At 62.2% G+C, this 23676-nt stretch overlaps 1 protein-coding gene across 1 annotated transcript in view; it reads right to left on the bottom strand.

Annotated features, from left to right (window-relative positions):
* KCNQ1 (potassium voltage-gated channel subfamily Q member 1) overlaps positions 1-23676 on the bottom strand; it is a 191879-nt gene that overhangs the window by 68860 nt on the left and 99343 nt on the right. Inside the window, exon 11 of the mRNA XM_040970953.1 lies at positions 22054-22174. Within this exon, the coding sequence (XP_040826887.1) occupies positions 22054-22174 (121 nt within the window). The remainder of the gene's footprint in view (positions 1-22053; positions 22175-23676) is intronic.

Below are 23676 nucleotides of genomic sequence, written 5' to 3'. Positions count from 1 at the left end.
CGCCCGCATCGCGCCTGAGGCGCCGGCGCGGCACTCGCAGAACATTCTGCCGGCCGTGGGGGCGGGGTGGCCTCACACCTCAGGGCCGGGCAGACTGGGCGGAGCCAACCGTGGCGCCGAGCTGACCCGGCCTGTCAGAGCGCGGGTGACATCCGCCTCAGCCCTGCTGGCCAATGACGGAGCGCGGCACGTGTGCCCTCCCTACCTGACCAATCCGTCCGGCGGGCCGAGCCAATCAGCCGCAGGGTGCCGGCGACGTCACCGCGGCTGGGGTCGGGCTCTCGCGGCCGTCGCTGGGCAGAACAGTTGCCGCGCGGCCGCCGGAGGGCCCGCTCCTCGGCGGTTTTCGGCGGTTCGCGGCAGTTCTCGGCGTTGGTCGGCCGTCCCCCGGCCGGCCGCTTCGGGCCTCCTCGCGGCCGCGGAGCCGAATGCCGGCCGTGTGAGCGCGGCTGCCGCAGCGCGGCATGGGGGCGAGAGGCGGAGTCGGCCGTCGGCAGCGGCGCTGAGGTGAGCTCGGGGCTCGGCGCGCATCGCGGTGGCCGAGCGTGGCTGCTGGCCGCGGCCAGCCCGAGTCCGGCTTGGAGGTCCTGGTCCGAGGGCCCAGGCCGCGCTCGGGAGTGTGGGGGGCGGCTCCGAGCGCCGCTTGGAGATCGGGGTCTGTGTGCTGTTCAGAGCGCGGTCCCGGGTGAGGGGTGCGCGGCTCGGGGTGCAGCGTGGCTCCGGGTCGGGTCCTGTGCAGGAGTGCACGGCTCGGGGTGCAGCGTGGCTCCGGGTCCCGGGTGAGGGGTGCACGGATCGGCTCGGGGTGCAGCGTGGCTCTGGGTCGGGTCCTGGGTGTGGACTGTGCAGCTCGGGGTGCAGCGTGGCTCTGGGTCGGGTCCCGGGTGAGGAGTGCGCAGCTCGGGGTGCAGCATGGCTCCGGGTCGGGTCCCGAGTGAGGAGTGCGCGGCTCCGGGATGGGGTTCACCTCGTGGCTCCGGGTCGGGTCCTGGGTGAGGAGTGCGCGGCTCGGGGTGCAGCATGGCTCCGGGTCGGGTCCCGGGTGAGCAGTGCGCGGCTCTGGGTGCAGCATGGCTCCGGGATGGGGTTCACCTCGTGCTCCAGGTCGGGTCCCGGGTGAGGAGTGTGCGGCTCGGGGTGCAGCATGGCTCCGGGTCGGGTCCTGTGTAGGAGTGCGCGGCTCTGGGTGCAGCGTGACTCCGGGATGGGGTCCCGGGTGAGGGGTGCGCGGATCGGCTCGGGGTGCAGCGTGGCTCTGGGTCGGGTCCCGGGTGAGGAGTGCACGGTTGGGGTGCAGCGTGGCTCTGGGTCGGGTCCTGGGTGAGGAGTGCGCGGCTTGGGGTGCAGCGTGGCTCTGGGATGGGGTCCACCTCGTGGCTCTGGGTCTTGTGTGGGTTAGGAGTTGGTGGCATGGCTCCGGGTCGGGTCCCAGGTGTGGACTGTGCGGCTCGGGGTGCAGCATGGCTCCGGGATGGGGTCCCGGGTGAGGAGTGCGCGGCTCGGGGTGCAGCGTGGCTCCGGGATGGGGTTCATCTCGTGGCTCCGGGTCGGGTCCCGGGTGAGGAGTGCGCGGCTCGGGGTGCAGCGTGGCTCTGGGATGGGGTCCACCTCGTGGCTCTGGGTCTTGTGTGGGTTAGGAGTTGGTGGCGTGGCTCCAGGTTGGATCCCTGTGTGATAGCTGGAAGCTCCCTCTGGGTTTTTGCGCTCAACTAGGGTTCAAGCTGGTAGACATGGGCTTGTTGCCAGCGGTGCGTGGTGAGGCTGCAGCATGGTTCTGGAGGTTCAGAGGCGGGGTGGGGCTCATAGCTCAGAGCCGGGGCTGAGGAAGGGGTGAGTGCAGTGCTGGGGAGCCTGCTATCCTGCACCCCACCCAAGCAGAGCCCAGCAAGCAGAGCACAACTTTGTGGTCCCGAGAGAGCTGTCAGACTTGCGTAATCCGCCATCACAGGTCAGGAGAAAGAGGCTCTGTGTTAGGGGTCAGGCCGCCACCAAGGGGATCCAGGGCGGAGTGCCTCTGCCGAGTCCCTGGCACAGTGCAGTGGACTCCACCCCGGTAACAGGCCCCAGGGAGGGAACAATCCCGCACGCTCGTGTCCCTACAGGTGGAAGATCGAGTTGAACACTGCTGTGTGCCCCAACTGGGCACAGGTTGTTGACCCAAGCTTTGCTTTTGAGCTCAGCAGAGGAAAAAAGTGCATGCTACTGGCTTGCCTGAGGGTGGGGGCCGCACTCCAGGGGCGTGGGCCAGGTGGCCCGAGAGGGGTGGGGGCTTGCTGGAAGCACCCCACTCTACTCTGAACTCCTTGGAAAAGAAAACCAAGGCACCTTCACAGCTGAAGGCAAGTTCTTTTCTGTGTAAGAACAGTGTGCGCGCACACAATTGTGTCTGCTGATGTTTGATCAGGGGCCATGGGATGCCCGCGGGACGCCCTCAGACCACCACGGTCAGCCCGCGGGATGCCCTCAGACCACCACAGTCAGCCCGCAGGATGCCCTCAGACCACGGGGCCAAGGTCAGCCCGCAGGATGCCCTCAGACCACGGGGCCACGGTCAGCCCGTGGGATGCCCTCAGACCACCACGGTCAGCCCGCAGGATGCCCTCAGACCACCACGGTCAGCCCGTGGGACGCCCTCAGACCACCACGGTCAGCCCACAGGTTGCCCTCAGACCACCACGGTCAGCCCGTGGGACGCCCTCAGACCACGGGGCCATGGTCAGCCCGTGGGACGCCCTCAGACCACAGGGCCACGGTCAGCCCGTGGGACGCCCTCAGACCACAGGGCCACGGTCAGCCCGTGGGACGCCCTCAGACCACAGGGCCAAGGTCAGCCTGTGGGAAGCCCTCAGACCACAGGGCCACGATCAGCCCGTGGAACGCCCTCAGACCACGGGGCCACGGTCAGCCCGTGGGACGCCCTCAGACCACCACGGTCAGCCCACAGGTTGCCCTCAGACCACCACGGTCAGCCCGCGGGACACCCTCAGACCACCACAGTCAGCCCGCAGGATGCCCTCAGACCACCACAGTCAGCCCACAGGATGCCCTCAGACCACCACGGTCAGCCCGTGGGACGCCCTCAGACCACCACGGTCAGCCTGTGGGACGCCCTCAGACCACCACGGTCAGCCCGCGGGACACCCTCAGACCACCACAGTCAGCCCGCAGGATGCCCTCAGACCACCACAGTCAGCCCACAGGATGCCCTCAGACCACCACGGTCAGCCCGTGGGACGCCCTCAGACCACCACGGTCAGCCTGCAGGACGCCCTCAGACCACCACGGTCAGCCCGCGGGACACCCTCAGACCACCACAGTCAGCCCGCGGGACGCCCTCAGACCACCACAGTCAGCCCGCAGGATGCCCTCAGACCACGGGGCCACGGTCAGCCCACAGGATGCCCTCAGACCACCACGGTCAGCCTGTGGGACGCCCTCAGACCACCACGGTCAGCCCGTGGGATGCCCTCAGACCACCACGGTCAGCCCGTGGGACGCCCTCAGACCACCACGGTCAGCCCGTGGGATGCCCTCAGACCACCACGGTCAGCCCGTGGGATGCCCTCAGACCACCACGGTCAGCCCGTGGGACGCCCTCAGACCACAGGGCCACGGTCAGCCCGTGGGACGCCCTCAGACCACCACGGTCAGCCTGTGGAACGCCCTCAGAGCACCACGGTCAGCCCGTGGGACGCCCTCAGAGCACCACGGTCAGCCCGTGGGAAGCCCTCAGACCACGGGGCCACGGTCAGCCTGCAGGATGCCCTCACCTCGGCTGCAGATGCTAGGGAACACGAATATGCCCCCCGCGGGAGCAGGGCTCAGAGAGGCCCCTTGCCCTCCTGGCCAAGGCAGTTGTGAGTTCCCATGCCTGTACCCCCGGCAGGACTCGCCTTCACTTCCTGCCAGATGCTGTGAGGAACCAGAGTGGGAGAGGGGCGGGCAGCCCCACAGGAGCTCTGAGGAAGGAGGGGGTCCCCACAGCTGCTGGCTCTCCCAGCATGGACTTGCGTACATGCAAATGGAGGATTTCTGGGAAGTTTCCTGATTGTAGTGGGTTGCTCCTCTCCTTCCTCACTCCCTCGGGCATCCCAACCTTGCCTGTGCCAGACCTGATGCAGGAACATGTGTGTAAGCCCTGCAGGCCAGGAGGGAAGCCACCGGAAGGCTGGCCGGCAGACGCAGCCTGCCCCCGTGTAGAAATGCCAGGGGCAGCTCTGCTTCCGGGTGTGCCCTGTGCGGGGCAGGAAACCAGCCACCCTGTGTGCCACAGGTGGGCACGTGGATGGGCATGGGCAGCACTTCTGCCTCCAATAAAGCATTTTATACCTGCAGCTCAGTAGCTTCCTCCTGAGTAAACATGCCCACGTGGGTCTGCCACAGAACAGAGGGGCAGGTGGGAGGAGGGGCACGGGCTAGGGGCAGGCTGCACAAGGAAGAGACACACAGCAAGCAGGATCAGGGCCTCGGGGCATGACTGTTTCAGCCATCACGCGGACACAGGACGTGTGTGCACACAGCACAGCCATCACGCGGACACAGGACGTGTGTGCACACACAGCCATCATGCAGACACAGGACGTGTGTGCGCACACACACAGCACAGCCATCACGCAGACACAGGACATGTGTGTGCACACAGCACAGCCATCACGCGGACACAGGACGTGTGTGCACACAGCACAGCCATCACGCGGACACAGGACGTGTGTGCACACAGCACAGCCATCACGCGGACACAGGACGTGTGCACACACAGCCATCACGCGGACACAGGACGTGTGTGCACACAGCACAGCCATCACGCGGATACAGGATGTGTGCACACACAGCCATCACGCGGACACAGGACGTGTGCACACACAGCACAGCCATCACGCGGACACAGGACGTGTGCACACACAGCACAGCCATCACGCGGACACAGGACGTGTGTGCACACAGCACAGCCATCATGCAGACACAGGACATGTGTGCACACACACACAGCACAGCCATCACGCGGACACAGGACATGTGTGCACACAGCACAGCCATCACGCGGACACAGGACGTGTGCACACACAGCACAGCCATCACGCAGACACAGGACGTGTGTGCACACAGCCATCACGTGGACACAGGACGTGTGCACACAGCACAGCCATCACGCAGACACAGGACGTGTGCACACACAGCCATCATGCAGACACAGGACGTGTGTGTGCGCGCACACACACACACAGCACAGAATAGCACAGCCGAGAGCTGACATAAATGAATGACTCTGCAGCAGCTGCTAGTGGGGGAGGGTACAGGGAAAGCCGTGGCAAAGCAAGGAAGGGAACCGAGCCCTGCGGGGTGACGGTGTTTCAGGGGCCCAGGGCGGGGACGGACTCCCCAAAGCCTAGAGTGAGGCAGTGAGCCTATGTCTGCAGCCCTCCCCCCTCCCCATCCCCCAGCTCAGCCTGGGATGCCTTCGTGGCAGCCTAGTGCGCAGGTCAGCGCCTGCCTGGGCCTGCTGCCTAGCCCCTCCCAGGACCCTCCTGTGCGGGCTGGACACGCTGCTGGCCAGAGAGGCCTCCTGGGAGCTGTGGGCTTAGCTGATGCCATGGGAGATTTCCCAGTTCCTGGGGCGCCTCCTTGTTTGGGGGCCACCTAGGTCATCTGCCGGGAGGGTGCGCCCCTCACAGTGGGTGTGCAGCTCTTGGCAGTGAGTGAAGGGGCCATCCCAGAAAAGTGTCCTCCATTTTCAGAATCAGAGTGAGCTGTGTGTTGAAACCCCAGGCCTGGGGCTTTCCTAGCTGACTGTGGCAAAGCCTCTAGCCAGCGAGCACCTGTGAGAACCAGGAACGGGCACCTGTGCCATGCCACCCCTCCCAGTGACGGCCCAGCACCCTTGGCCTGGCCTGCCGCAGGGCCCCTGGAGTTCCTTCTCCTGGTTAGCGGTAGGATTAGAGCTTGGCAGAGACCCCCGATCCCACAAGCTGTGGGCTACGGCCCAGGACCCAAGTTAGTACTGCCTGGTTGTTTCTCGTGTGGGTGCCTGTGGGTTGACTCAACTGGAGGTGGCCTGGATGGAGGCTGGTTCCCACCTCCTCAGCCACTGCCTCTGACCCGTCTACCTTCCCCATGCCCTGGCAGGTCTGGCTGCAGGCCTGTGTTGGCTGCACCTGGTAGGTTGGGACACTAGCAGAAGCTGGCACAGCTGGACCTGCTCCAGAGGCCAGGAGGACTGGCAGGGCTACAGACCCACTCCTGGCTGCCCACTGGGAAGCCAAAACCCTGTCCCAGGAGCCTGTCCTGGGGCTGGGTGAGGCTTTGTTTGCAATTTAAATGTGAGCTCACCCTGCCTGGCAGGCTCAAGAAACTGATCTAATGGGCCTTTCTCCACTGATGGAAGCAGGAGAGCCTGCAGCCACTGGGCCCCCAGGCCGTGGGGCAGCTGGGTCCCCAGCCAGCCACCAGAGGGGTGGGAGAAGGGACCCAGCTCCCCTGGGCTCTCAGGGCCATCTGGCTGTGTCCCTGAGCCGCCCCTCTCAGAGGACCTGAGTAGGGCGCAGGCAGCAGCTGGATGCAGGGCCAGCGCCATGCTTCACCCTGTCACTGCTGGGAAACAGCCTCAGGCCCGGTGGAGGCACCCACACCCTGCCGGTGGGTGATTCGGCACTGCCACAGCCTCCCCTCTTCCCCTCACCCTCGTGGGGCCTAGGCATCCGTCAGCACATCTGGGGCTGCACTGTGCCACCCCCCACCTGTGGGGACAGGTGTTGGGCAAAGCAGGACGCTTGGCATAAGGGTGCTCTGGTGGGAGGGACCAGGCCCACCATGGCAAGAGTGGTCAGACGGAGCTCAGGCGGCCACAGTATGGATCCTCTGGCCGGGGGGGGAGGGTCACCACCCAGCACACCAGCATCAGCAGGGGACAGAGCCTGGGGAGGGAGCCCCAAGGGTGGGGTGAGGGAGCCGATGGAAGGAGGCACGTGGCAAAGGATGCCTGTTTCCATCCAGGCTGCAGACTCTGGATCAGCATGGAGCCGGGTGGGGGTGGGGGTCTGGAAGCCTGGCAGGGGCCATGGGACAGTTTGGAGAAGGGCGGGGAGCAGCCGGGAAGGAGGGCCTGGCTGGGGTCTGTTGGCAGCCCCAGGCTGGGAGAGGCCCCCCACCCCGCCCCCTGGCGCTGTCTTCTCTCTGGACCCCTGGGTGTGAAGGGGGTGGAGAAGGGGGAAAGGGGCCCAGAGAGGCCCTCCTGGCCACGCCTGCACCGGGCATTTCACAACCTCAGAAGGGTGGAAAATCCCCCCCAAATTCACACAAAGCTAGGCAGACTGAACGCCGGCCTTGGAAAGGTTGGGATGAAAAAACAAAGCGGCAGTGCACGTGTGAGCGCGGAGGGCGGGGGCAGGGCGCCTCACTGCCTGCAGAGGCCCAGGCCGGCCGGGTTCAAGGCGAGGGGCGGCCCTCTGGTGGGAGACGGCTGATTAACTGCTCAGCAGCCTTCCCGGACCCTCCAGCTCCTCCGCGTGCTAAGGCAGACATGCAGCTGGGGCCCGGCTCCCCTCGGCTGGGGGAGGCGGGGGAGGGGGCACACCACCCCTGCACCAGGAACTCACGCACCAGCCCCGCACCCAGCCTTTGTCCCAAAGCCCCTGCCTGCCGTGAAAAGCTCCTCCCAGGGCCTCCCTCTCCCTCCCTCCCTCTCCCTTCCTCCTCTCTCCCTCTCACATATAGGGAGCTGGGCCCCATCACCAGGCCATGGCTGCAGGGCTGCTGGGGTGTAGACTCGGGTCTCCAGAAGCAGCCCTGCCAGTTCAGGACAGAGGGGACACACACTCATACACAAACACACACACACACAAGAGTCACACAACAGAGGGGACACACACACGCAGGGGACACACACACAGAGGGGACACACATGCAGGGGACACACACAAGGGACACAGAGGGCTCACACACACGCAGGGGACACACACACAGGGGACACACACGCAGGGGACACACACAAGGGACACAGAGGGCTCACACACATGCAGGGGACACACACAGAGGGGACACACACGCAGGGGACACACACAAGGGACACAGAGGGCTCACACACACGCAGGGGACACACACAGAGGGGACACACACGCAGGGGACACACACAAGGGACACAGAGGGCTCACACACGCAGGGGACACACACAGAGGGGACACACACGCAGGGGACACACACAAGGGACACAGAGGGCTCACACACACGCAGGGGACACACATACAGAGGGGACACACACACAGAGGGGACACACACACGCAGGGGACACACACAAGGGACACAGAGGGCTCACACACACGCAGGGGACACACACACAGAGGGGACACACATGCAGGGGACACACACAAGGGACACAGAGGGCTCACACACACGCAGGGGACACACACACACACACAGGAGTCAGATTGCACCCGAGCTGGACACCCCCTGCAGCCTCCTGGTCCCTGGGCTCAGACTTGGCCTTGGTGTAAGGGCAGCTGCCCCCCCCGCCCCCAGCTAGACGCCTGCGCCTGTGTGTGCAGATGGCTGGCTTGTTCCTACGCCCTGGCTGTTTGAGGACCCAGGAGATACAGTGGACAGACCCCCCTTCACCTACTGCTTCATCTTCAGTCCCTTCTGCCCAGAGCAGGGGGCTGGGGCGTGAGGCTGTCCCCTGCTCCCAAGGGTGGGCTTCTTCACCCCTGCAGCACATCTCCCCGAGGCCACCTCACAGGCCTGGGCCCTGCGGGGCTGATAGGAACACCCCCCTATAGGGGGAGGGGGCTGAATTCCAAGCCGCCTGCTGGGCTGCCACTCCATCAGAGCCTGGGAGCTGAGCTGTGTGCACTGCTGGGTGAGGGCCACGGCTCCCAGCCCCCTGCACTGTTCCTTGGGGTTTCAGAGGCATGGAACCCCCCCTGCTTGGGGCCACCCCAGGAGCCATGGGGTGAGGGGTAATTGGCCCTCAAATCTCTGCCAAGGGCACTGTGCAGCCCTGGAGCCAGCGGGCAGCTGCTTGCCCTCTCCTGGAGGGCCTGCTCTGAGGAGGGGGCAGGGGACAAACAGGACAGAGCAGCTGATGTAGGCGTGTGGCATGGCACACTGGTGATGCTGCCAGGCTGGGGCACTGGCCAGGCTGCTTTGAGCGGGTGGTTCTGTGCCTGTAGGAAGGCCTGGCCGAGGGCAAGTTCACCAGCTATGGGAGGGCAAGCCCTGTGCTTGCCTTTTCCAGAGCCCCTTTTTCCTTTGTCTACACTGGCCAGCTGGGTCCCCTTGCTCCCCTTCAGGAAGGTGCCCGAGCAAATCCAGGGGCTGTGTGGGGTCTGTCACACTGGCTTCCTTCTCAGGGCCCACCATCTTCCCTGCTGGGTCCCCTGCCTGGCACCAGCACCAGCTCCTGGTCCCAGGCCCGCCTAGCCTACAGGGGTGCTGAGCCTGCTTGCACATGGAGACTAACAAGGCGCCTGGGAAGCCGCAGGCTGGCTGACCTGGGCCTACTGTGGGCCAGGGTGCCAGGGCACTGGGAAGGGGTGCTTCTCCACCCACTGCAGGGCCCAGCCAGGCCAGGGGCCGCAGTGTGGATTCTCTCAGCAGACCCTCCACAGCACCACGTGGAGGTCACAGCACACAGCACCCCAACTGCCCCAGTCTGCTAGCAGCCCTCTTCAGAGCCTCCTGGGGGCTGGGACTCTGCAACTCATAAGGGCATGAGGCGGGTCCCTCATGCCTTAAAGCACCAGGGCCTTAAAGCCATGAGGTGGGAGCCCAGAGCCTTCCTTTAGTTTACCAGGATGGCCCGACGGTTAGTCTCTGGCCAGAGACCCTCCAGCATGGGCCAGCTGCCTCTGTCTGGGTCTCGGCTGGTCACAGGCAAGCTCTGCCCATGGTCTTTGGCCAGCTGGAGCTGTGCAGAGGTGTGGGTGTCGTGGGTGCATATCCGGGGTCCTGGGCTGGAAAGGAGGCCGAGCAGGTACTTCTGTCCCCCCGATAGGGGTTGCCAGCCAGTGCTGACCCCCAGAGGGCCTGGCAGCCATATGACCCTGCAGCCTTGGTGAGGACGTGTGGGTAGTCTGTTGGGGCTCTGCTTGTTAGGTTCCAGGCTCCCTGACACCCTCCTGCCCACCACCCTGCTCAGCCAAGTTGGGGCAGGTTTACAATGAGCAGAAAGAGCTGCTCATGGCTGACCCAGCCCCCTACTCTGGTCCCCTGCAAAAGCTGGGAATGGGGTAGCATGAGGGCCTGGAGGGTTGTGCTGGGAGACAGTCAAGTTCCCAGCATGGCCGGGAATGGCTCACTCAGTGAGGGCCGCACGCAGACTGAGGCCACGGCCTCTGTGGGCTCCTCCACCTGAGTGGAAATAGCTTTAGCCCTCCCCTCCCCCGAGCCACTTGTGGGGCCTCCCCTGCACGGCCTGGGCACCAGCAGCCTGCCCCAGGCTTGTGGAGAGGGCTTCCCCTCTGGTGAATGGGAACCCAGGGACCCTGCCCATCTTCCCACTCAGCTGGATCCTGGAGGTGCTATTTGGGGTGTATTCCTGCTGAGCTGGAGATGGCATTGGGCTGGAAGGGAGTGCGTGATGCTTGGAGGGGGCCCCTCCACCCCTTGGCATCGTGTGTAGCCTGTGGACCCTGTGCTGCCAAGTCCGACCTCCCCCACCCCTGAAATCTGTCACGCTCCCGGCTTGTTCCAAGAGGCAGAAACACTAAATTCAGGAAACCCGCGAGGCAGGGATGGCAGGAGCTGCCAATGCAAAGCAGCAGAGCCAGAAAAAACGGGAGCCAACCGGTTCCTGGTGGCTCCGATGGCACAAAGGGAGTGAGGGACCCGGGCACCCAGCTCTCTGGTGCTCCCTGGAGGAGGCCTCCCCGAGGCTGACGGCTGGGATGTGGGAGGGGATGCCCAGGAAGGCCCAGGTCCTATGCAGTGCCTTGCTGGCCACCATGGGCCCGCAGACCCACCCGCAAGGGATGGCCACTGTCCTCTGTCACTTAAGGATCCAGGGAGGAAATGCCTCCTGGTGGAAGAGGGGAAGTGATGTGTCAGTCAGTGGAGGCCTCTGCAGCAGGGGCCTGTGCAGCCCCCACTTTTCCTAGTGAGCCCTTGCTGGGAGGGCTGAGCCACCAGGCAGTCGGCCAGAGTCCCAGGGAGGCAGCGTCACAGGTAGCTATGGCAGGCCTAGGGGCCCTGCATGCAGCAGTGGGTTCCTAAGGCCTGGCCCAGAGCCCCCTCACCTACTCGTGGGGGCCAGGAAAGCCCAGGGGTCTTGGCTGAAAACAACTGCTGGAACAGAGCCTTGCCTGGAGGGTGCAACAGTGGCCGCTCAAGGGGGCACAGGGTCTGGGACCACCTGCTGTCCCTAAACACTGGTTTCCTGACTCTGCCTGCCCCTCCCCACCAAAGGGAGATGGTCCCTGGCCCAGCCTGCAAGACAGGAACGTGGACCCCACCTGGGAGCTCTTCCGTGGGGGTGATGTTTTTTACCAAAGCTCCCTGGTGGGGTGGGCTGTATGAAGTTAGGAAGCGCTGTGGAGCCTGGCAGTACCTACTCCCACACTGGGCTTGGCCCCGGGCCCCAGTGGGCCCTGCAAGTCCTGACTCGTCCTCTGCCCACTTTCCTGCCTGAGACCTGTGAGGATATGCACGGGCTCCGCCTGGATCAGGCACTGATTCACACCACCACAGCAGTGCTGCTGCGGTCCCACTAGGTCTGAGTGCCACGGGTCAGATGCTGCCCCCTCCATGGAGCATGGGCATGCTCTGCCTGAGTCCTCTGGGGGAGAACGCAGCATGTTGGAAAGTCACGGGGCTGGGTCGCCTCGCCCGCCCTTTGTGACCTAGGAGAGCCAGAGGCAGCTGGGAGGATTAGAGCCAGGTACACTGCTGGTATCACAGGGGTCAGACCTGCAGGTGCACTCCGAGCCAGCCCGCTTTTCCCTTGCCCTGGCTGTGGTCTGAGTCCGCAGGGAGCACGAAGTGTCTTAGTGTGCCAACCCTTGTCACGGTGGTTTCCCTCCCATTCCTCAGAGCCTAGCCGAGTTCCAGCCTATAGTGCCCTTGATTGCTGGCAGCCCCCTAAGAGTAGGGGCTTCAGATAGAGACCCCCAGGAGGTCATGAGAGCAGGCTGCTTTGAGGACAGACCAACGAGTGCGGCTTTACCAGGCTTAGAGGCCATGGGTCACCTAGACCCACCTCTATCTGTGGCTGCACAGGTTGTGCACCCCTCCCCTATTCTCTGCAGACATCCCAGCCCCAGGGCCTTCTCCACCTGGGGACGTTGTGACCCCAAGGAGCAGTGTTGGAGAACACAGAGCTAGCAGGCTGATGAGGCAGCTAGTGCTGGGGATGTGGAGCCTGCTCAGACTGTGGCCCCATCCCTGCGTCCAGCCCTCTGCCCCATCCCCGCGTCCAGGCCCCATCCCCGCGTCCAGGCCTCATCCCCGCGTCCAGGCCCCATCCCTGCATCCAGGCCCCATCCCTGCGTCCAGCCCTCTGCCCCATCCCTGCGTCCGGGCCCCATCCCTGCGTCCAGGCCCCATCCCTGCGTCCAGGCCCTCTGCCTCATCCCTGCGTCCAGGCCCCATCCCTGCGTCCAGGCCCTCTGCCCCATCCCTGCATCCAGGCCCCATCCCCGCGTCCGGGCCCTCTGCCTCATCCCTGTGTCCAGGCCCCATCCCTGCGTCCAGGCCCCATCCCTCCGTCCAGGCCCCATCCCTGCGTCCAGCCCTCTCCCCAGCTCCTGCCCTTGGCATTGGGAAGTGAGTCGTCCCATCAGCATTGCCTTCCAAGTTTTTACACTGATCACACCATTGGTTAATCAGAGCCGAAATGTCACTGATGCCCAAGTGTAAGGAAACACTTTGTCATGTGCCGGTGGGACCGTGTATGTGGCTTCCATCCGTGTGGACAGGGGCCTGAAACACCTGCATCCGGCTGCACCTGTACGCAGGACCAGGCGCTGCGGGACCAGGTGCTGCGGGACCAGGTTGGGTAGGAAGCTGCGGGGCTAGGGAGCTGAGGTGCCAGGGCTGTGGCTACGCCGTTCCCAAGTTGCTGTGACTGCAGGGGCTGCCAGGCAAAGGGTGCCTCCCTCTGTCAGTTCTTCCCACAGCTGCGCGTCCACCATTGACCAAACATGCCCAGGCCCGGATTTAGAAATATATACAAGCTGATGTGATAACCAAGACTCGAACCCTGAGATGTGGGAATGGGGGCGGCATTCTGTTTGATCTGAGCATGGAGATAAGCCATTCCGCTTTGTGGTTGGAGAGACCAGCTTTGTGACAAGTGGACGAGAAACAGAGCCCAGAGTCCATCAACCTCTGGAGAAGCTGGGCCCGCCCTGCGCCCCCGTCCCCGTCCCCGTCGGCCAGCCCTGCACCCCGTCTTGGCGAGCCCATAGCCTCTTAACAAGGACGGCAAGAAAGCAGATGCGCGTTCACATCTGTTGACAAGGCCCTTACTGCCTCTTAGAGCTCGGGACCCTGAGACTGAGGTGGTGTGGAGTTGAGACTTAAACTAGGGCCTGCCCTTACCCACTGCCTTGTGGGATGGGATTGCTCTGGGGCCTGGTGGTCCAAGTGGTCCAGCCTTGGCCACGAAGGGAGCCACCATGAAGCTGGCCAGTGCCAGACCCCTCGTCTGGGGAGGCTGGGTACTTGTGTGTTACATGTCTGTGCTTCTCGAACAAACTCTCTGAGTTAAGCCCCTCTACTGTGTTGTTTTCCACTGACAGTAACAGACCCAGCTTCCTCAAGAGACCTGGAAAGCATGTGATGTGGGTCTGTAGTGACCCCTGGGTCCAGCTGGCAGCTGCTGTGCTGACCCGCTGGCCTTGGCCACCTAGAGGATGCCTCAGTCCAAGGCCCCATGAACCCTCCTGGATGACTGCATCGGGAAAATGAACTTCCTGCTCCTGGCTGTTAAGGATGAGCCACCGGGCACCCCCTCCATGGATGAGCGCAGCATCAAGTCCCCAGGCAGGGCTGTCCCCCGGCCCCCTGGCAGCTCAGGGACACAGACTCAGAGCACGTGAACGTGGCGAGGGTAGCACGTATCACTGGGACGGGGGCACAGCGCTGGGACAACTGACACACACAGAGCACGCTGCTCCCAGGCCTGAGGCAGCGATCATTTAGATGGGTGAGGTAGAACATGATGGAAGGCGCAGCATGGGAGAACTCCAAGCGGTCTGACTCCAACCTTGGAGAACAGACGGTGGGGAGTGCCAGCGCTACAGCTTTGAATTCTGATGTCAGGAAGTGGTGTAGCTCATCACAGGAAAAGCTACACTGTGAAAAGACCCTTAGCAGTACCCTGCAGCACCACCGTGCTCACAGGGCTCGGTGGGCAGCACTGTCTACAAGCCAGGGTTATGAGAAACCGAACAATTCCTCGTCCAAGGTGACAGCTGGGCGTGTGTGCCCAGCAGCACGCAGGCTGGGCTCGTGTGCCCAGATCTAAAGCAGCTGACTCTTGCTGGGAAGGGACAGGACCAAGGGGCCGTCCGTCTGTCCCCTCAAGAGCAGTCCCAGTCAGAGAGCCACACGAGGCGGGCGGGACATCCTAGCACTGTCACCCACCGTGCAACCCTCCCCAGCCCCTTCTCTTCACGGAGCTGCCGCGAGCCCTGGCCCGGAGCTGCTTGCCTGTTGCTCACCGGCCTCGCTGGCTAATCCCGTGGGAGGAACCATCAAGTCCCTCTCCAGGCAGGATTTAACATTCCTTTGCCTGGAGGATCTGCTCTGTGTGCGCCCCGGAAAGGGATGAGTCAGCAGATACAAGCGGGATGGAGGGGGGACACATGGCAGGGGCAGCCCATGCTTTCCAGGGGGACAGTTCACCCTGGGGACCATGGGTGTGAAGGTGGCTGTCCCTAGCTGCCTGTGGGACCATGCAGTGCCTGCAGCACTAGGTCATCGTGAGCTCGGGGGGTGGGGAGCCAGGGCAGAGGCATCCTCAAGGGCTGTCCCTGGGGCACTGCACCCTGACACACTGCGCCCAAGGCTGTCGCCCTTCACAGCCATGGCACGCTCTTGCTCCAGGAGCCTCAGTGTGTGGTCCACTGTGGTCCCGGGGGTCTGGCCCCACACCCCCGGTGTATACCCGTCTGCGCGTACACACGCACTGCTGTGATATACAGCTCCTTCTTGGGGTGTCGGGGGCAGGGGGCCGGAAGCTGGGACTGTGTGGGCGGTCTGGGAGCACACATGGCCGTGGGGAAGGTACAGAGGCAGCGGGAAGGCCGTGGGTCCAGGATGGAGGGTCTGAATGGGCATTCGGGAAGCCGGCCATGTCGTGGCTGAACTTCAGGGCATGAGTGGCCAGCTCCCTGAGAGGCAGTGGGGGCCTGGGTGCCTGGGGCTGCACGGCTGTGCCTGGCTCACAGGGTGGAGCAAGGTTTCGGACAGAAGAGGTCAAGGGGATGTGAAGCAGGGCAGGTGTGGAGCCCGTGTCTCCCAGGTGTGCCCATGCTGGTGTGGGTACACTCGGTGTACGTTCAGGGAGCTGCCTGGTAGCTCGTGAATGGAGGAAGGGTCTTAGGAAGTGGTGTCTTCCGTACTCAGGCCACGCTGGGCCCTGTGGGGTGGCTCTGTATTCAGAAGGCTCTGTTTGGGTGGGCTGGGGGTGGTCAGGTCATCTACTCGCCCTCAAAGTGGCATTGGTCGGCCTTGGGAGTCACCTATGAGCCCGCCCTGCAGAGCTTGCCCGCCTGTGGCCCTTGGCACCTCTGAGCCGCCTCAGGCCGCATCGGCCTGACCAAGGGGCCCAGGGGTGCGGCTTGGCTTTCCTTTCTTGCTTTTTTTTCCCCCTCAGCTCGTAGGGCAGCAGTGGACATGCATCCTCAAACAAGTTAAGTTCAGAAGGACAGTCTCCAAGAAAGGTCTAAGGTTCCACAAACTTTTCAAATCATTTTACAAAATGTCATGGCTTCTCCGATGATACAAAGGCACACCGTCCTGTGCCTGGAAGCCCGCACGTGCCACAAGCTGCTCCCGTGGGGCTGTCCGGCACACTGGGGCCATGTTCCCTGGCAGCCCTGGCAGCCCTGGCAGCCCTTCGCCCACACACCCCCCTGCCCTGCCCAGCCTGTGCAGCCGACTGTGCGCACACTCGCACACACCTTCCCCAGGCAGGAAGCTCCTCTCTGCCAAGAGCGAATGGAATGCAGATTTCCAGAGGGTGTCCTTGGCCTCCGGCTCAGCGGCCGCACGCTGAAGAAAGGTCCCAGTGTGTGGCGGGGGCTGGGCGCGCGGGGCCCCAAGAAAAACCCACAGCTGCCTCTGCTCCCCACAGCCACACCCAGCCGTGCTCACATGCCTTCCTGTCCCAAGCCCACCCTGGGTGGCCCCGACAAGGAGGCTGAGTGGGGCTCCCTGGGGCAGCAGAGTGGGGGGCTGTGCATCTGGAGAGAAGCTGCATGCCCTGAGTCGCAGACCCTGGCACTGAGGACTGGACCTGGAAGTCCCTCTTGACACTACCCTCAGTCCCCTGTGTTGCTGCACAGTGGCTGGGGAAGTTTGGATCTGCTGCAAAGGCCAGCGTGGCCCTTGCCCGCCAGGGGCTCCCAGCCAGGCAGTGGAATGCTTGGCCCCAGCCCCGCATCACTGATGTCCTCAGGATTAAACATTGACAGGAAGAGGCCAGTGCAGGCCAGGGACAGCAGCAAGCAGTGGCAAGGAGGCCAGGACGCTCATGCTCAATGTCTCCTTGGGCCAGGGTCCAGTGCTCAGAGCGGACCACAGGCCCATGCCTGTGGCACTGCAGGACAGCTGGGTCAAGACTTTGCCAGTCCTCGGGGTCCCTGGGGCCCGAGCTAGTTCTGGCTCCAGCTGCAAGGCACATTTTCATCCTTGGGCCTGGGTCTGAGATGGTGGCATTACTACCATGGGGCTGCCCACAGGGTCTCCTGGCTGAGGTAGAAGGCCTGCTGCCATCAGAGGCCAACGTCGTGTCCGTTGGCCTGCCACTCCTTCCCAGGCAGGATCTCAGCAGGCCTGGGGCTCCTGGAGTGGTAGGCCCACAGCCACACACTGCGTGCTGCTCAGCAGTCTGGCGGGATGGCCTGGGTGGTGCTCAGGGTGTCCCCCAGCTGTGCCCAGGCCTGGTTGCATCGGTTGCACCTCTGCTGAAGGGACTTGGCTGAAGCCAGCACAGGCAGGGGCACGTGCCCACGTGATGCAGAACCTGGCAGCAGGCACCTGGCTGAGGGCCTCTCCTGTGTTCCTGGGCCCCTCTTTCCTGCTCTGTGTACTTCCTGACCACTTCCAGGGGTACATGCCAGTCAAATGTGCCTCCTGCCGCCAGGTCCGGCTGGGAGCCACTACGGGGGTGCGCTCACGGTGGGGTCCCCTGTCCCCGGAGTTTGCCTGCTTGTCCTGGCACCCTTGCCCTGCTCTTGACTGATGGCAGCCTGCGCTTGCCTGCCAGGCTCCCAGGTCTTACTGGAAGCCTGTGCACCCAGCTGGTGGGCTTTGAGGGGCAGCACACACACACACAGAAATACAGCATTCATGCGTTTCAGACTGGTAGAGGTTAAGTTTGACTGAACAAACCCAGACATGAACCTAAGGACTGAAAATCTAGCTGACCACTGAAAGACCTCAAGGGAGGACCAGCTGGAGAAGGCAGGGCCTGTGGGCAGAGCATGGCCGTCCATGGGAGCAGGGTCCTCTGGCACCAGGCCTGAGCTGCAGGCCAGGTCCAGATCGCTAAGGAGGTCTAAGCGGGACCCCAGTAGCCAGGTTGGCAGAGAGAGTGTTCATACCAAGACCATCTCCATCATGCAGGCTTGCCAGGGGCTTCTGACTCACTTGGGCAAGGCCCACTTGCCTTCCTGGAGGCAGAGGCTGGTCCAGTTTGCTGTTCTTCAAAGACGCCAGCTGCAAAGGGGGAGTGTCCTCCCCGTGCATATCTTCCCTGCCCTGTGTGTCGGACGGGTAACTCCTGACCACTGCCCAGGGTACCTCAAGGTGAAAGAGCTCCATGTCAGGGAGGGAGGCCCCTGGAGTCCAGCAGCACAGGCCCTGGCCCTGCACACAGGGTTGCTGACTAGCCAAGTAGAACTGTGGGAAGCAGCTCTGCTTCTCAGCCTCCAGGCTTGCTGGACCAGTCACGTTCTGATGCCACCAGCACCCACCACGTGGCTGAGGAGCAGCCTACGTCAGAGAGGAGCTGGGCCGCCCCATGGGCTTGAGCGGATCAGCTGCTCCTGCACTAGTGGTCCTCACAGCTGCTCGGTGTGCCATCCAGCAACCCGTGGTAGCACAACAGGTGTGGCTGTGCCAGCAACACGGAGGATGACAGGAGATGATGGGTAGGGCATGAAGTGGAGAACAGTGAGGAACAGGCCCTGGGATGGTGTGAGGAGCCTCCCTGCTCTTCCCCCGGGTGCTCCCTGCCCGAGTGCCAGTCCTGGAGATCCCAGGTGGAGGAAGTGAAGCTTGGCAGTGTGGGGCCGCTGCAGGCTGTGAGCCAGGTGAGGGTACCCAGTTCCCACTGAGCCACTGTGCCTCGCTCTTAATTAGGAGAACATCTAATCCCCCATGCATTTCAGAGATGACTATGAGCCTGGCTAGGACTGTGGGGGGCTCTGGCAGGAATCCTGTAACACGCAGCGCTCTGAAGCCCCCTGCAGCTCCTACAGGGCTCCCCTGGCACCTGGGCAGACAGGTGGAGGTGGGTTGAGGTTTGCAGAAGACAAGATACTGGTCTGGAAAGATGAGCTGGCCTCACTGGTCTTGGTTGGCCCCTCCCTGGTTCCCCCAACCCCTCCCAGCACCCTGGGCTGAAAACCTGTGAGGAGCCATGGCTCCCCTCTGTTGACGGGCTGTGGGCCCAGCGCACCCTGGCTGGCAGCAGAGTGTCTCAGAGCATGCCAGTCCCACCCACAGTGCCTGGGTCCTGGCCCTGCATGTGGGGCCGGCCCAGGAGCACCAGCCCCATTGGAGGAGGCACAGGCTGGCCCCGGCCTCGCTGACAAAGGCAAAATTTGGGAGATGCTAGCAGCAATGTGGACAAAAGCCAGGCCGCGGCGGCCTCATTGGGAAGGAGCAACCTGGCCGTCCTGGCTGAGATTCTGCAGGGTCCAGGAGAAAGTTGCAGACATGGAAATTCTCATGAACGCACGCATATAGGGCTGGCTTTGCTCAAGGATTTGTGGAGCTGTCATGTCGCAGGAGGCCAGGCAGGCCTATGTTCACCCGGGAGCCGCGCACGGTCATGGGGCGGGGAAGGGGGCATTCAGCCTGCTCGACTTGGTGTGGGCTCGTCTGCAACCCACTTTGTCCCCGCGTCCACCTCCCCAGGTGATAGTACGCTGCCCTCCAAGCTCAGCCCGTAGGTCCTTAGTCTCTGCCTAGGGCTCTCATGAGGGAGGGCTGGGGAGAGGGGCTGGCCAGATGCTTTAGGGAGCAGGAGTGGCCTAACTGCGGACGTGGTGGGGAGGGCTGCTCCCGCAGGCAGGGCTGGCCAAGTGGGTGCTACAGGAAGAACTGTGGCAATGCGATGGCTGCGAACAAGTGGTGGGGCGTCCCACACAGCAGGACACCACATGCAAGGCAGGAGCGCTGCTGTGTTCTTGGCTCTGCTGGGCAGGATCCTAGCTCTATGGGCTGCAGGTGCCCTGTCCTTGGGGGTCCCCTAGGAATACCACAGCAGGGCCCTGGGAAGTGGCCATGGGCTCAGGGGAATGAGTGAATGGGTGTCCTTCCTGCTGGGATTCCCACAGTGCCTGGAAGGTACGTGTGAGGCTAAGGCCAAGGCCAGCTGCCCAGAGCTGAAGTGGGCCTGAGCTGCAGAGTCACAAGGCCTGCATGTGGCGGGAAGGGGTCTCTGGGTGGGAGCCAAGCCACTCTCTCGCCTGTGCCAGACCTGTTGCCTAGCTTCTCACTGCCTGCTCTGCCACCAGGCAGCAGACCCCGGAATGGTGAGCTGTGATCAGCCCCAGGGGCCTTCCTGCACTCAGGACTATAGTGACCTCACCTCCTGGGGGCCCCCGCAGTGGGGAGAGCTTGAGATGGAAACAAAATGTGTCTTTATTTATGCTTTTAATTTGGATCCTGGCCCCGGCCCAGCGTTGTAATACGGTTAGCATCAGCCTGCGCTGGGTAAAAGTGCTCTGTTTCCCGGCAACTGGCCTCCACCCCTCTACTGTTCCCCCTCCCCGCCCCTTGAGACCCTGGTTCACTTGCCCTACTGGGCAGCAGCTCTGACCAGCCGCACAGGGCTCTCCCACCCACAGGGGTCCAGGGTGCTCCTTGGGGTCCTGCAGGGCCTAGGTGCTTCATGCCTGAGCCCTGTGCCTCCCTGCCAGGGCTCACGGGAAGCACTAGCTCTGCCTCAAGCAGGTCACGGTGCTCTCTCCTTGCCATACTGCCTGCCATGCTTTGTGCCGTCCCATGCTCCCAGGCCTGTGTGGGAAGCTGTGGGCCACTGACCCTCCAGCCTGTCACTCATGACGATGGCAGCCAGGGAAGCCTGTACGGACCTAGTAGTAGGCTATGTCACGTCCACCATGTCAGCTGTGTACCTTTGCCTGGGCTTCCCTGAGCCAGTTGGCTGGATGGCGGGTGACAACCTGTGTTTCTAGGCTGTGACTGTCTGCTTGGAGTCTGGGCCATGGCTAAGACAATCAATTGTAAGGGGAACAGGGTGACCAGAGACCAAGACTGGCTAAGTGAGATGGTCCCATGAGGTTGGGGTGATGTCCTGACCCAAACTGGGGTGTCCTGAGCTCTCCATGTTCCCTCCAGCCCCATTTCAAGCAGCCATGGCTCTAGTTTCTGGTACTGACAGGCTGCCAGCCTGCCTGGCTCCTGTTCCGCTTGTAAGCCTGGCCAGCTCATGTGGCTCTCAGCAGGGCCCAGGACCTCAGAGCCCCATTCCCAGGGTGGTTGCAAAGCCATATCCTCTTTGCTTCTAGAATCTGGCTCTGCTAGGCCTTCATCTCTGCCCTTGACAGGAGAGGACAGTGGGGTCCTCTCAAATCCTGGCTGCTCATCCATTCCTGTACCTTACTGTACTGTACCATTACCATACCGTGCCTTACCATACCATTGCCATACCGTACCATACTGTACCGTTACCATACTGCACCTTACCATACCATACCGTACTGTACTGTTACCATACTGCACCTTACCATACCATTGCCATACCATACCGTACTGTACCGTTACCATACTGCACCTTACCATACCATTGCCATACCATACTGTACTGTACCGTTACCATACCGTACTGTACCATACCGCACCTTACCATGTACCTTGCCACACCATGCCATACCATACCTTACCATACCGTACTATACCATACGATACCATTTCATACTGTACCATACCATACCGTACCACACCATACCATACTGTACCATACCTCAGTCACCCAGAAACCCCACACCTAGCCAGCAGCCTCCTTCCCACAGAGGCATGTAGTCACAATGGCTTCCTGACCCCACAGAACCTTGAGGAACAATGCCCCTTTTGAGCAGTGGTGGCGAGGAGAAAGAGGGTGCACAGGTGGCCAGAAGGGCTCACTATGGTGCTTGCATCTGACATGGACACTGGGCAGGGGAACACGTTGCGGATAGCGGCGTAGCAGGCCCCCCCACAGGGCAGGAGGATCATGCCATGGTCAGTGCTGTGATGATAGGAGGAGGACAGGCCTGTGTCCTGGGCCAGCTGGAAGGGCCTCTGGACAGGCAAAGCGGGACTGTTCTCCCATGCCTCTGGAAGGGCAAAGTGAAGGCATGGAAAACCATCCAGTTTCTCTACCCAAAGGAGTCCCTGAGAACAGCACCTGGTGGTAGTACTGGTTGGGGTTCTGCGGGAAGACACGAACAAGCATAGCTGCCCCTCTCTGGGCAGCAGCTAAAGGGGGTCATGAGAGCGAAAAGCAATCTCCTCTGGCATACAGTGGGAAGCAGAGTCCAAACAAGGGGGCTGTGCTCCCAGGCGTGATGGGGATGCCCTGCTCTCCCTGCCTAGGGCTGGGCCCAGTGGCCCCAAGTTCGCGAGAGCTGGCAGAACAAGCCTGCCCTGGTGCGAGTGGACACTCACTGTGACACATGGGTGATGGGGGCCAGCAGCGTCTCCCCTTCCAGGTCCAGGTCCTCGGCGAAGCTGTTGGTTCTCAGGAACTGGGGGGAGCTCACTTCTAGCAGCGTGGGGCTCTTCCTCACTGTGAGGGAAGCAGGGGAGTGTGCAGGTTAGGTCCCAGGCTTGCCAGTGTGCAGAGTAAATGCCCTCATCCTCTGACCATCTGGCCTGCAGGAGCCCCTGCCAGGTGGAGCTCGAGGCTGGAAGTTTTATCCTTGTCAGGCTCAAGGCCTCTCCCCAGGTTCACCCCTGGCATTGTGGTCAAGAATAACATACAAAGGACAGGGCTGGCAGGGGCCAAGATGTCCATAGCCACTGCACACTGGACATTGTATACTGCTGGGATGGCAAAGGTTCTGCATCCCCAGAGCACCCCCAGGACTTCTGGCTTGCCTGTTGTTCGGCTGCCTGAACCCCAAGGGAAGGAGACTACCCAGGAGCTGGCTTCTAGCCAGTGTTAGTCTCTTATCCTGGAGCTCAGGGACCAATTCCTGCGCATCTCACCCTCATCTCAGTATCGGCATTGGACCCTGACTTCTTCATTGAAAGTTCCTATTGCAAAAAAAGATTGAGTACTCCAGTCCATAGAGGCCACCTTTGCTGAGGGTCAGTGTTAGGGACCCAGTTCCTACCTGCAGTGTTCATTAGGGTGGCCCACGGCAGCAGGAGCGCTGGGTGTGCACATGCTGCACTCACATGCTCGCATCACAGTCCATGTGTTTCAGCCGTCTATCTCAGGGACACAGACTGTTGTTTCGAGCTGTCCTCCTCAAGACAACAGCCTGGGGGCTCATCTTTACTCCTAACAAGTGATGCTGCAAGCAGGGTTTGTGCATGCTGTAGCATGTAGCATGACCTTCCCAAGATAGCATTACCCCTCTCCGCCGCCGCCCTGCCCCACCCTGTCTGTGAGTTGCCTGCCCCCCATCTGCGCTGAGTGCCTCTTGTGAGTTCAATCTTGGATTGCCTATGTGTGTGCTTCACCCACTTTGCCTCCTGAGGGTGGTCACGTGAGGCTCAGTCCCTCCCTGGTCATCTTTGGTCTGTAACCTTAGTTATAGTATTTGCTTTTTACCATAGGCTGTGCTTTATTTTTTAAAGTAATGCATTTTTTCCAATGTGAAAAATGAAGGTTTTCCCACACAGAGTAATGTAGTTATTTTCTGCATGTATTCCTCTTACATATGTGTGCATGTTTCTCTGTGTGTGTGTGAAATTCAGTATATTTACCATTTATGCCTCTTGTGGGAAGCAACCAGCAATCTCTAAGTGAAACTGCAGAATATCCTGCACATCATTTCTCCAAAAAACCTTGAGCAAAATAAAATCAGGGGCTGGTGCCTACAGCTCAAGAGGCTAATCCTCCATCCTGTGTTGCCAGAATCCCATATGGGTGCTGGTTTGCTCCATTTTTGATCCCGCTCCCTGCCTGTGGCCTAGGATAGTCGTAGAGGAGGCCCAAGTGCTTGGGATTCTGTACCCGTGTGAGAGACTCAGAAGAAGCTTCTGGCTGCAGGCTTCAGATCAGCTCAGCTCAGCTTCTGGCTGTTGTAGCCATTTGGGGAGTGAACCAGCAGATGGAAG

The sequence above is a fragment of the Ochotona curzoniae genome, unplaced genomic scaffold (genome assembly GCF_017591425.1).
Source record: "Ochotona curzoniae isolate NIBS_2020 unplaced genomic scaffold, NIBS_Ocur_1.0 scaffold_4937, whole genome shotgun sequence".
NCBI classification, from domain to species: Eukaryota; Metazoa; Chordata; class Mammalia; order Lagomorpha; family Ochotonidae; genus Ochotona; species Ochotona curzoniae.
The sequence above is the reverse complement of the archived record's forward strand: the minus strand, read 5'-3'. Positions and strand labels throughout refer to the sequence as shown.